Source organism: Rhinoraja longicauda, chromosome 18 (genome assembly GCF_053455715.1).
Source record: "Rhinoraja longicauda isolate Sanriku21f chromosome 18, sRhiLon1.1, whole genome shotgun sequence".
Classification (NCBI taxonomy): Eukaryota; Metazoa; Chordata; class Chondrichthyes; order Rajiformes; family Arhynchobatidae; genus Rhinoraja; species Rhinoraja longicauda.
The window spans coordinates 19,973,806-19,986,304 of NC_135970.1; the positions used below are offsets into that span (position 1 = coordinate 19,973,806).

General features: G+C 47.1%; 1 protein-coding gene across 1 annotated transcript in view; it reads right to left on the reverse strand.

The window, feature by feature from the left end:
• mical2b (microtubule associated monooxygenase, calponin and LIM domain containing 2b) overlaps positions 1 to 12,499 on the reverse strand; it is a 187,367-nt gene that overhangs the window by 9,590 nt on the left and 165,278 nt on the right. Inside the window, exons 33-34 of the mRNA XM_078415258.1 lie at positions 9,751 to 9,837; positions 8,780 to 8,873 (exon numbers count right to left, since the gene is read on the reverse strand). Of these exons, the coding sequence (XP_078271384.1) occupies positions 8,780 to 8,873; positions 9,751 to 9,837 (181 nt within the window). The remainder of the gene's footprint in view (positions 1 to 8,779; positions 8,874 to 9,750; positions 9,838 to 12,499) is intronic.

Consider the following 12,499-nt stretch of genomic DNA (forward strand, 5'->3'; position numbering starts at 1 on the left):
TTGGAGTCACTGTGATGGACGTTTGTGTTGGGGTCATGTGTCTTGTGTCTTTTTTTTTTTCTATGACTGCTATGTAGTTTCGTTCGGTACTTCGGTACCGAACGACAAATAAAGCTCTGTTATACTGTTATAACCCCTGACACCCGTACTAATCAAGAATCTATCTATCGCTGCTTTGACTTGGCATCTACAACCTTCTGTGGTCATGAATCCCACAGATTCACCACCCTCTGACGAAATAAATTCCTTCTCATCTCCTTTCTAAAGGTACGTCCTATTATTCTAAGGTTATGGCCTCTGGTCCTAGACTCTCCCACAAGTGGAAACCTCCTCTCACATCCACTCTATCCAGGCCTTTCAGAAGGTACGGGAGCTTCTTCCCAGCAACCATCAGTCTCTTGAGCTGACACTGAACAACACCAACCTCAGCAACTGTCATCTTCCAATGACTGTGCCTTTGGTTGCAATGCAGACTTTGTTTTTACACTATTATGGTCACCTAGTATTACGGATTATTAAGCTATTGTATGATTAATCATTATATATTTATGTGTCATTATATTTAAGAGCCTGTTACACTGCAGCAAGGAAATATTTCATTGTTTCATTATTGGGACATACGACAATTAAACACAAATAGGGGTGGCACAGTGGTGCAGCAGTAGAGTTGCTGCCATACAACGCTAGAGACCTGGGTTTGATCCTGACCATGGGTAGTTTCTGTACGGTTTGTACATTCTCCCTGTGACGGCGTGCATTTTTTGTGGGTGCTCTGGTTTCCTCCCACATCCCTAAGACATGCAGGTTTGTCAGTGCTTGACTACCAGTGTATAAGATAGAACTAGTGTACAGATGATTGCTGGTCGGTGCGGACTCAGTGGGCCGAAGGAACTGCTTCCACACTGTATCTCTAAACTAAACTAACCTCTTGATTCGTAACTACATCGAGGCAAAACCCACACTGCTTGCAGGATTCACTCTGGAGCAGAACATGTTGGACAAGGCAAGAAGCAAATGAAACAATTGATTGATATCACGGTCGATTGGCACAACTTGCAGCTAAACTTGATTCTGCTGCTGTTGAACAAGAACTGGAAACGCATCATCAGGGATGGAATTGAATCCAGACTCGTGTGAAGCAAACCATTTTGTGTTTAATTAAGAGTCCAGAGTGTTTAATTGTCATATGTTTGGACAACGGAACAATGAAATTCTTACTTGCAGCAGCATAACAAGCCTGTAACACAATATACATAGATAATATATAATAAACAAACAATCAATAAAGTAATAACCCTGATACTAGCGCAAAAAAAGCCCAATGTCCTCAGTGCAACCAAAGGCAGACCACAGATCGTAGATGCCAGGGGTTATGGGGAGAAGGCAGGAAAATGGGTTCAGAGGGAAAGATAGATCAGCCATGATGGAATGGTAGAGTAGACTTGATGGGCCAAATGGCCTAATTCTACTCCTTTATCTTATGAATTTATGAAGTCGGTATTGTGTCATGTTCAAGAGCCTGATGGTTGTAGGGAAGAAGCTGCCCTTGAACCTGGTAGTCCAGATTTTCAGACTGCGACATCTTCTTCCTGATTGTGCGAATAAGTTGAGAGCTTGGCCTGGTTGGTGTGGGTCTTTGATGATGCTGGCTGCCTTCTTGAGGCAGCACATTCTATAGACCCCTTCAACAGTGGGGAGGTCAGTACTGTGGTTTTCAAACCACTGCACAATATTGCTGCTCCCTGCAACCTTCCCGAGGGCTCTTGGCTTCTCCAACTCTCGCCACCTCAGCTCCTCAGAACTTAGAGCCATAGCGTCATAGAGCATGGAAACAGGCCCTTCGGCCCATAACTTGCACGAGTTCATGCCGACCAATTCACGCTGATCCCACTGATTTTATTGCACCTCACATTCCCATCTATACCCATCCTCCTCCCCCCCCCCCCCCCCCCCCCCCCCCCCCCCCACAGATTCTTCCACTCACCCCACAACACTAGGGGGCAATTTACAGCGGCCATTTAACCTACTTGCCTGCAGGTCCTTGGCATTTCAGATGACACAGGGAGAATGCGCAAACTCCACACAGGCAGTGTCTGAAAACAGGATTGAATCCAGATCTCTGAGGCAGAGGCTCTACGCGCTGCGCCTTGCATTCACAAGGCTTGGATAGAGTGGATGTGGAGAGGTTGTTTCCATGCTGTGGGACCAGAGGGCTCAGAATAAAAGGACGTTCCTTTAGGAAGGAGATGAGGAGGAATTTCTTTAGTCAGAGGGTGGTGAAGCTGTGGAATTAATTGCCACAAAACCTTTCCTCTCCACATACCTGTCCAAATACCTTTTGAATGGTGTCATCGTACCTGCCCCAACTACCTCCCTCTGATAGCTCGTTCTATATAGCCACAACCCTCTGTGTGAAAAAGATTGCCCCTCAGGTTCTTATTTAATCTTTCCCCTTTCACCTTAAACCTATGCCCGCTAATTAGATCCACCTATCCCGAATAAAAAACTCTGTGCATTCACCCTTTCTATTCCCATCATAATTTTATACACCTCTACAGGACCACATCTCAGCCTTCTGCTCTCCAAGGAATAAAGTCCTAGCCTGCCCAACCTCTCCCTACAGCTCAGGCCCTCGAGTCCTGGCAACATCCTCATAAATCTTCTCTGCATTCTTTCCAGCTTAGTTGCAAAGCATTCAGAGCTATTAACGGACTAATCGTGTTCCTGTGGGAACTAACATGGCTACTCCAAGCTTTTTTAAAAAGCACTTTGCAACTGCATGAAAAAACCTCAAATTAAAATTTTAAAAGAGAATGTTTCCGATGAATCAACAGTCGATCCAAACCGTTCTCCAACCAATGACGATACTAATAACATTTCAATGAGTAATCACATTTTGCCAGGGCTTACAACAATATATAAAATAATCATAGACCTCAATAAAAGCAAACATGACTTCAGCCTGCTAGACACGTCAAGAGGCTCAGTGTCCCTCCTGTTAAACGTGGGCGGCACAGTGGCACAGTGGTAGAGTAGTTGCCTTACAGCGCTTGCAGCACCGGAGATCCGGGTTCGATCCCCACTATGGGTGCTGAACCTTTGTAAGTTCCCCCCTTGACCTGCGTGGGTTTTCTCCGAGATCTTCGGTTTCCTCCCACACTCCATAGCCGTACAGGTATGTAGGTAAATTGGCTTGGTAAATGTAAAAAAATATTGTCCCTAGTGTGTGTAGGATAGTGTTAATATGCGGGGATCGCTGGTCGGCACGGACACGGTGGGCCGAAGGGCCTGTCTATGCGCTGTATCTCTAAACTAAACTAAACTAAACATACAACATAGTACAGTTCAGCACAAGAACAGACCCTTCGGCCCACACTGTCTGTGCTGAACATGATGCCAAATTAATGTAGGAAAATAACTGCAGATGCTGGTACAAATCGAAGGTATCACAAAATGCTGGAGTAACACAGCAGGTCAGGCAGCATCTCTGGAGAGAAGGAATGGGTGACGTTTCGGGTCGAGACCCTTCTTCAGACTGATTAAACTAATCTCCTCTGCCTGCACGTGATCCGTATCCCTCCATATCCACATGCTTATAAAAGCCTCTTAAATGCCACTATCATATTGGCCTCCACCACCATCCCCAGGCCGGCCGGTGTGTTCCAGGCATCCACCACTCTGTGCAAAATCTTGTCCTGCACATCTCCTGTAAACGTTTCCCCTTTCACCTTAAAGCTATGCCCTCCAGTGTCTAGTCTTTGCCATTTCCACCCTTGGAAGAAGGTTCTGACTGTCAACCCTATCTAGGCCTCCGCTAATTTTAGATTCTTCTATCAGGTCTCGCCTCAGAGAATAAAATAAAGTCTGTCCAACCTGATGTTCCAGCCACCCACTGCCTATTGTCTTTTAAAAACTCATGTGGGGAGAGTTTCTGTTTGCACCACCCTATCAGGCAGAGAGACCGGACTCCAAGAGGAATAAAGTCCCTTACGATAACAACACTTAAAAGACATTAGGACAGGTATATGAATGGGAAAGGGTCAGAGGAAGTGTGTAGGAAGGAACTGCAGATGCTAGTTTATACTGAAGTTAGACACAAAAAGCTGGAGTAACTCAGCAGGTCAGGTTACATCCCTGGAGAAAAAGGATAGGTGACATTTCAGGTCGGATTCCTACTTCAGATTGAAACTTCACCCATCCTTTTTCTCCAGAGATGCTGCCTGAAGGCTCAGATGGATTTGGGCCAAATGCAAGCTTAGATGGGGCTTCTTGGTTGGCATGGACGAGTCGGGCCGAAGGGCCTGTTTCCGTGTGTATGTCCTTTTATGACTCTAACTATTTAAAATTGAAAAGTCAATAAAATGACAGGCGCTGGGAATCTAAACTAATGGTGCGGCTTGTTGTTGGAAGAATCTCAGATTGGTTCGAGGGTGGAGGAAGTTGTCAGAAAGCTCTTCAACCTGAAACGTTCTGGTCAACAGTTCAAGTTGAACTGATGGCAGGTCTGGAATCCTCTTCACCAACCTCACAGTCTTTTTGAAAGCTCGTCAACCTTTTGGCTGGAAAGGGTGCAGAAGAGGCTCACCCAGGATGTTACCTGGTCTTGTAGACTTGAGTTACAGGGAGAGGTTGGGTAGGCTGGGACTTAATAGGGGACCACAAGGGCCACTCAGAGAACGGTGGGGGTGTAGAACCAGCTGCAGAAGAAGGGTCATCGGGAGAGAGTCATAGAGTCATAGAACAAGAATACAGGCCTTTCGCCCCACCTTGTCCATGCCATTGATGATGCTCCATGTAAACTACTCCTATTTGCCCATATTTAGTGCATATCGCTCTCAACCTTGCCTAAAAAATGTACCTGCTCAATTAAATGTTGGAATAGCACCATAAGTGGAAGTGATTATGGCTTTTAAGACATTTGGACTGATATATGGATCTGCAGGGTATAGAAAACTATGGGCCAAATGCAGGCAAGTGGGACTGGTCCACTATGCCAACTTGCTCAGCATGGGCACGATGGGCCAAAGGGCCTGTTTCCTTGCTCCACAGCTCTGTAGGTTCACAGAGAATGAGGGGGGCTGGAGTTTGCAATGTGTTGATTGACACTGTAATTGAAGTGTTATGACATTCCAGCTAATATCAAGATAAGTGGAGAGTTCTCTCCTGTGGCATGAGAGACTCTCAAAACTGTGTAACAGTCCGAGAAATGATATTACAAGATTCAACATTTAAAGAGTTGAAAGCTGTATAACATGACCTTGATGGAAGCAAGTTATTATAGTATGTCACTATTGTAACTGCACTTGTTAACTGTTAGCCCCTAGGCTTTCAGTAGTCATGGCAACCTGCAAAAAGCCTTGAATATGGTAGAGCTACGATTAACGTCAATTCAGAGAGGAGGGGACAGGATGAATTCTGGCCTCCCTCGGTAATGCAATCCCTGGGTGGGTGTCAAACGGTTGCCTAGTGCTGTGAACTGTGAACTGTGGGGCAGCACGGTGGCGCAGCAGTAGAGTTGTTGCCTGACAGCACCAGAGAACCCAGGTTCGATCCTGACTACGGGTGCTGTCTGTGCGGAGTTTGTACGTTCTCCCCTTTCTCTGGGTGCTCCGGTTTCCTCCCACACTTCCGCCAAAGACATGCAGGTTTGTAGGTTAATTGGTTTCGGTAAAGATTGTACATTGTCCCTTATGTGTAGGATAGTGCCGGTGTGAGAGGTGATCATGGGTTGGTGCGGGCTCGGTGGCCGAAGGGTCTACTTCCGTGCTGTATCTCGAAACTAAAACTAGGCGTAGGGAACAGGGTTTCAGAGTGTGACTTCGGGTTGGAGGCCTGTGACCAATGGCGTGTGGTGGGGTCAGTGCTGGGTCTACTGGCGTTTGCTGCAAACATTAACCAGATGGATGACAATGTAGGAAACATTGTCAGTACATTTCCAGATGGCACCAAAATTGGTGTCTTAGTAGAGAGTGAGGAAGGGTATCTAAGTGTGCACAAGGAACGGCAAATGGAATTAACACTAAAAAGTGAGAGTTATCACTTTTTGGTTTGTCAAACATTACTTTAGACTTTAGACTTTTAGACTTTCGACTTTAGACATACAGCGCGGAAATAGGCCCTTCTGCCCACCAAGTCCATGCCGACCAATGATCATCACGTACAACAGCACTATCCGACACACACTAGGACAATTGACAATTTTACAGAAACCAATTCACCTACAAACCTGTACATCTTTGGAATGTGGGAGAAAACCAGGAGAAAACCCACGCGGTCACATGGAGAACCTACAAACTCTGTACAGACAGCACCCATGTTCAGGTTCAAACCCGGGTCTCTGGTGCTGTAAGGCAGCAACACTACCACTGCACCAATGTGTGCTGCCCAGCACAAGGTGGTAAAGAAGTTGTGTGGCACACTTGCCTTCATCGGTCAGGCCACTGAGTACAGGAGTTGGTACTGCACAACTTGTTGGGAAGACGGAGCTTGGAGCATTGTGCACGGTTCTGGTCACCCAGCTAAGGGGAGGAATGTGGAATAGCTGGAAAGGGTGGTGAGGAAATTTACCGAGACTAGATGCCTTGAGTCATAAGGAGAGGTTGAGGCCCATGTACTGGCAGTGCAGGAAGCTGAGGAGTAACCCTATGGAGGTTTATAAAATCATAAAGGACATTGATAAGGTCGATGATAGTCTTCTTCCCAGGGTAGGAGAGTCTAAAACGAGAGGGCATATTTTTAACGTCAAAGAGGGAATGATTTCAAAGGGACCTGAGGAACAACTTTTTCGACAAAGAGGGTGGTGGGTATATGGAATGAGTTGTCAGAGGATGTGGAAGAGGTGGGTACAATTAAAATGTTTCAAAGATTTTTGGACTGGGACATGGATAGGAAAGTTTGAAAGGGAAATAGGTCAAACGTGGACAAATGGGAATGACTCAAGAAACATCTTGGTCGACATGGACATGTTGGGCTGACGGAGCTGTTTCCATGCTCTATGGCTCTATAACTTTCAAACTCTGCTGGACTAACCAAGGAGGCAGCTCACCAGAGCAATTAGGGTTGGGCGATTAAATGCTGGCTCAGCATCCAAAGTCCACAGCCCCTGAATGCTTAATAAAAAAATAATCAATCTTTTTAAGTGACTCCAGTCTCAGGCATTTATTCACAAAATGCTGGAGTAACTCAGCAGGTCGGGCAGCATCTCGGGAGAGAAGGAATGGGTGACGTTTCGGGTCGAGACCCTTCTTCAGACTATACTACCAGTCTCAGGCAGGTGTGTTTTCCCTTCAACTGCCCTCTGAGGTAATTGTGGGAGTCTCTCGGCCGGTCCCCAATGACCAACACAAGGCCAGCTTGAACTTTAGACTTTAAACTTTAAAGATAGAGCGTGGAAACAGGCCCTTCAGCTCACCGACTGCATCGACCATCGATCACCCCGTACACTCGTTCTATCCCGCACATTAGGGACAATTTACAATTTTGCCAAAGCCAATTAACCGCCAAACCTGTATCACTGGAGTGTGGGAGGAAACCGGGGCGCCCAGAAAAACCCCACGTGGTCACGTGGTGAACATGCAAACTCCATCCAGGCAGCACCGGTAGTCAGGATTGAACCCGCCTCTGGATCTGTAAGGCAGCAACTCTGCCGCTACGCCACCCGTGCTGCCCTGGAAGCAAGACGTGGCGGCCCCGGCGCGCGGAAGTGGAGAGGCGGCTGCTTCAGGCAACGGACTGAGCGTTTGCGGAGGTTACGGGTTGTGATACCGGCGGAGGTGGCCGCGGGAGGCCCTTCAACAGCTGGATGAGCGAGGAGATCGAGCGCAGCCTGCGGCAGCTGTACGGAGCGGCGGTGGAAGGACAGGCTCACCCCTACTTCAGCGATCCAGTGTCGCCAGGACCGTCGCCGGGCCTTAACGCGAGTAAATAAGAAATAGCTTGTCTCCTTGGGACAAGATCAGACCCTTCAAAGACTTGAAAGTTGGAAGATGCCACTGGAAGATGGCGGCTCCCTGCGTTCTGCTCCACATGAGGACCTATCGTACTCATGGACAGTATGAGTCTGGATAGCAGGCAGAACAAACATTCCACTGTATCTCTGCACACATGACAATATATAAAATAAATTAAACTAAACTAATACTGGATGTAACCTAACTTGCCCTCTGTAATCAGACTGCTGATTGGTCTTCCTGTAAGATAGGTTTAATCCTGATCTTCCAACCTACCTCATTGCATACAATGGACTTTTTCTCTGTAACTGTGACGCTGCAATGCTGTAACACTATATTCTGCACTACCTGGTGTACATGTGTAGTGGTTTGATGGGAATCATGTCCAGTATTATATGAGGGGATATCGTGCAGATAGTCCTTCACTGTATCTCAGTGCATGTGATGATAATAACCCTGTGCATGTTCATGAGTTCTAGGAACAGAATGAGGCCATTCAGCCCATCGAGTCTGCCCCACCATTCAATCATGACTGATCTACTTTTCCCTCTCAACCCCATTCTCCTGCCTTTTCCCCATAATCCCTGACACCCGTACCAATCATGAATCTGTTAATCTCCGCCTTAGAAATCTCCATTGACTTGGTCTCCATAGCCGTCTGTGGCGATGAATTCCACAGATTCACCAAATAGGAGCGCTAATGGGACATGTTGGCTGGTGTGGGCAAGTTGGGCCGAAGGGCCTGTTTCCACAGGGCCTTTTTCCATGACTATGACTCTATGACTCCGTGACTCCGTGAATGCAGTGGTAGATGATAAAGTGATAAATACCTGACTCGCCCCGAAGCACTTTCTCCAACAACACCCCACGCTCCTCCAACACCCGCTGCTTCTCCTCCACCTCCTGCAGCTGCCGCTGGATAATCTGCCAGCAAGATAAAAGGGAGAGGCATTATTTTGTGCCTGTCTTCATCGAAGGAGTATTACTCGGTTCCCTCCCATTACAGGGAGGTTGTGGAGGCTGTGGAGAGGGTAGAGTAGAGGTCTACAAGAATACTGCCTGCATCACAGGGTATTAGCTATGAGGAGAGGTTGGACAAACGTGGATTGTTTTCTCTGGAGTAATTGGAGGTTGAGGGGAGACCTGATATGATCACGAGAGGCACAGATAGGGCGGACACAGAACTTTGGAACTGTGGAGGCAATTTAAATAATAAGAGATGAAAAGGCTTTGAGGTTTCGAGGGACATGGGGGCCCTTGTGGTGGTATTTCAAGAATCACTAGAGTCAGGAGCGGTTCCAGACGATTGGGAAATTGCAAATATTACCCCGCTGTACAAGAAGGGAGCAAAGCAGAACAGTGGAAACTATCGGCTGGTTAGTCTGAATTCAGTGGTTGGTAAAATTTCAGAGTCCATTATAAAGGGAGGTTACAGAGTACTTAGAAATTCATGATAAAGTTAGCATGAAGTCAGTAGACATGAATGGCCTAATTTTGCTCCTATCACTTTTGAACTTATGAAGTATAGATAGGGTGGACATAGATAAGGCGTACAGTCTGAACTTTCTTTCTAGAGTGGGAATGTCACAGATTAGAGGGCGTAGCTTGAATGTGAGAGGGGGGAAGTTTAAAGGAGAAGTGTGGGGCATGTTTAATTTTTACACTGAGATGATACAAGCTGATACAAGCCAAAGACATTTCACTGTACCAAGGTACCCGAGGAACATGTGACAATGAAGTATCATTGATAAAGTATCATTCATTCCTTCATTCCTTCATTCCTTCATTCCTTCATTCATACCTGTGCTCTGTGAAGTCGTTTCACCTCTTCTTTCTTCAGCTGCACCAGGGCAGGGTCCTGGACCGTCCTTCGTTTCCTCGCACCGCCCTGACAGAACAGACAGAAACCTATGAAAACTGTGTCGGAAGGAACTGCAGATGGTGGTTTAAACCGAATAAAACACAAAAAGCTGGAGTAGCTCAGCGGGACAGGCAGCATCTCTGGAGAGAAGGAATGGGTGACGTTTCGGGTCGAGACCCTTCTTCAGAATAGTGAAAACTGACAGCTTTAACCTTTAACTTGGATTGGATAGGCTTGGATAGAGTGGACGTGGAGCGGATGTTTCCACTAGTGGGAGGGTGCAGGAACAGAGGTCAGAGCCTCAGAATTAAAGGACGTTCCTTTAAGAAGATGAGGAGGAATTTCTTCAGTCAGAAGGTGGTGAATCTGTGGAATTCATTGCCACAGAAGACTGTGGAGGCCAAGTCAATTGGATATTTTTAAAGCAGAGATAGATAGATAATTAATTAGTACGGTTGTCAAGGATTATGGGGAGAAGGCAGGAGAATGGGGTTAGGAGAAAGAGATAGATCAGCCATGGTTGAATGGTGGAGTAGACTTGATGGGCTGAATGGCCCAATTCTGCTCCTATCCCATGACCTTATGACCTTTAACAGCTTCAGGGTGAGCGGGACAACGTTTGAAGGGGCTGTTCAGGGCAATGTTTTTGTACACAGAGGGTGGTGGGTGCCTGGAAGTACCAGGGGTGGTGGTGGAAGCAGGCATGATGGGTTTATACACTGTGGACGGCTTGATTGTAATCATGTATGGCCTTTTCGCTGACTGGATAGCACGCAACATAAAAGCTTTTCACTGTACCTCGGAACAGGTGACAATGCAACACTAAACTAAACTAAAGTAAAGCAAACTAAACATGGATATGTAGAGAAAGGAGGGGTATGGATCACGTGCGGGCAGAGATTAGTTTAACGGCATCGTGTTTGGCATGGACATTGTGGGTTGAAGGGGCTGTTCCTGTACTGCACTGTTCTGCATTCTATAATGGTCAGCATGATAACAGGCTGGAGAGTTGCAGAGCCACGGGTTGTTCCAGAAAGGGTTGGGTCACTCTGAGAGGTGCTATATATATATAAACATCCCTCAACCTTCACCATTGAAGTTTGAGTTTCTCTGACGTTTTGCTTCAAAATGATCAAGAACCATTCACATCCCGATCAATCCGTCTTCTCGCCTCTCCCATCCTGCCCATGCACCCGTCTAAATGTCTTCTAAAGGTTGCTATTGTGCCTGCCTCCACTACTTCCTCTGGCAGCTCGTTCCAGATATTACCTCCCTCTGTGTGAAAAATGTAACCTTTAGACTTTTTGGCTTTGGAGATACAGCGCAGAAACAGACCATTCAGCCCATCGAGTCCATGCCGATCAGTGATCACCCCGTACACTAACCCTATCCTACATAACATAACATAACATAACAACACTTTATTGTCACTCGGCACAACACCGAGCGAAATTTCAGCAGTCACACAAAATACAGCAAAAAGAAAAGAACACAGGACACCCGACCCCAACACAAACATCCATCACAGTGACTCCAAACACCCCCTCACTGCGATGGAGGCAACAAAACTTCCCCTCTCTTCCCCCCGCACCCACGGACAGGCAGCTCGACCCCTACCGAGGCAAACGACACGCACAGCCCCCGCAAGGGGATGGAAGGCCCCCCGGCCGAGCCGCCCCGGGCACCGAAACGTCCCGCGGCCACACCGGGCGATGTTAAGTCCAACGGCCGAGCCGCACCGGGCACTGAAACGTCCCGCGGCCGAACAGCGCTGACGATGTTAAGTCCAGCGGCCACACCAGGGACAATATATAAGAAAATAACTGCAGATGCTGGTACAAATCGATTTATTCACAAAATGCTGGAGTAACTCAGCAGGTCAGGCAGCATCTCGGGATAGAAGGAATGGGTGACGTTTCGGGTCGAGACCCTTCTTCAGTCTGAAGAAGGGTCTCGACCCGAAACGTCACCCATTCCTTCTCTCCCGAGATGCTGCCTGACCTGCTGAGTTACTCCAGCATTTTGTGAATAAAGGGACAATATATAATTTTATTAAGCCAATTAACCTACAAACCTGTACGTCTTTGGAGTGTGGAAAAACCAGAGCACTTGAAGAAAACCCACATGGTCACAGGGAGAACGTGCAAACTCCGAACAGACAGCACCTGTACTCAAGATCAAACCTGGATCTCTGGCGCTGTAAAGAAGCAACTGTGCCACCTCTCACTTGTAAATTTCTCCCCTCTCAACTTAAATCTGTGCCCTGTAGTTCTACACTCCTCTACCCTGGGAAAAAGATTCTCATTATCCTGTCGATGCCCCTCATAATTTTATAAATCTCTGCAAGATCATCCCTCAGCCTCCTACGTCCAAAGAAAAAAGTCCCAGCCTATTGCAACCTCCCCCTGTAATTCAAGCCTGTAAGCCCAGGTAACATCCTAGTGAATGTCCTCTGCACCCACTCCAACAGGTGTAAGGAAGGGATGGGTAGCAGAAACATCAGCACACGAAGGGGCAGAATGGCCTTCCTATGCCGCACACCCCCTGCAAGGGGAAGCCTACTGGTCAAGTTCTTCCCACCCATTCCGCTGAAGTTCCGTCTGATTAACCCTTGTTTCCCCGGGTGGGGGGGGGGGGGGAAGTGCTATAATTTCTCAAAAGTGAAACACTGCAGATGCTGGAATTCTGA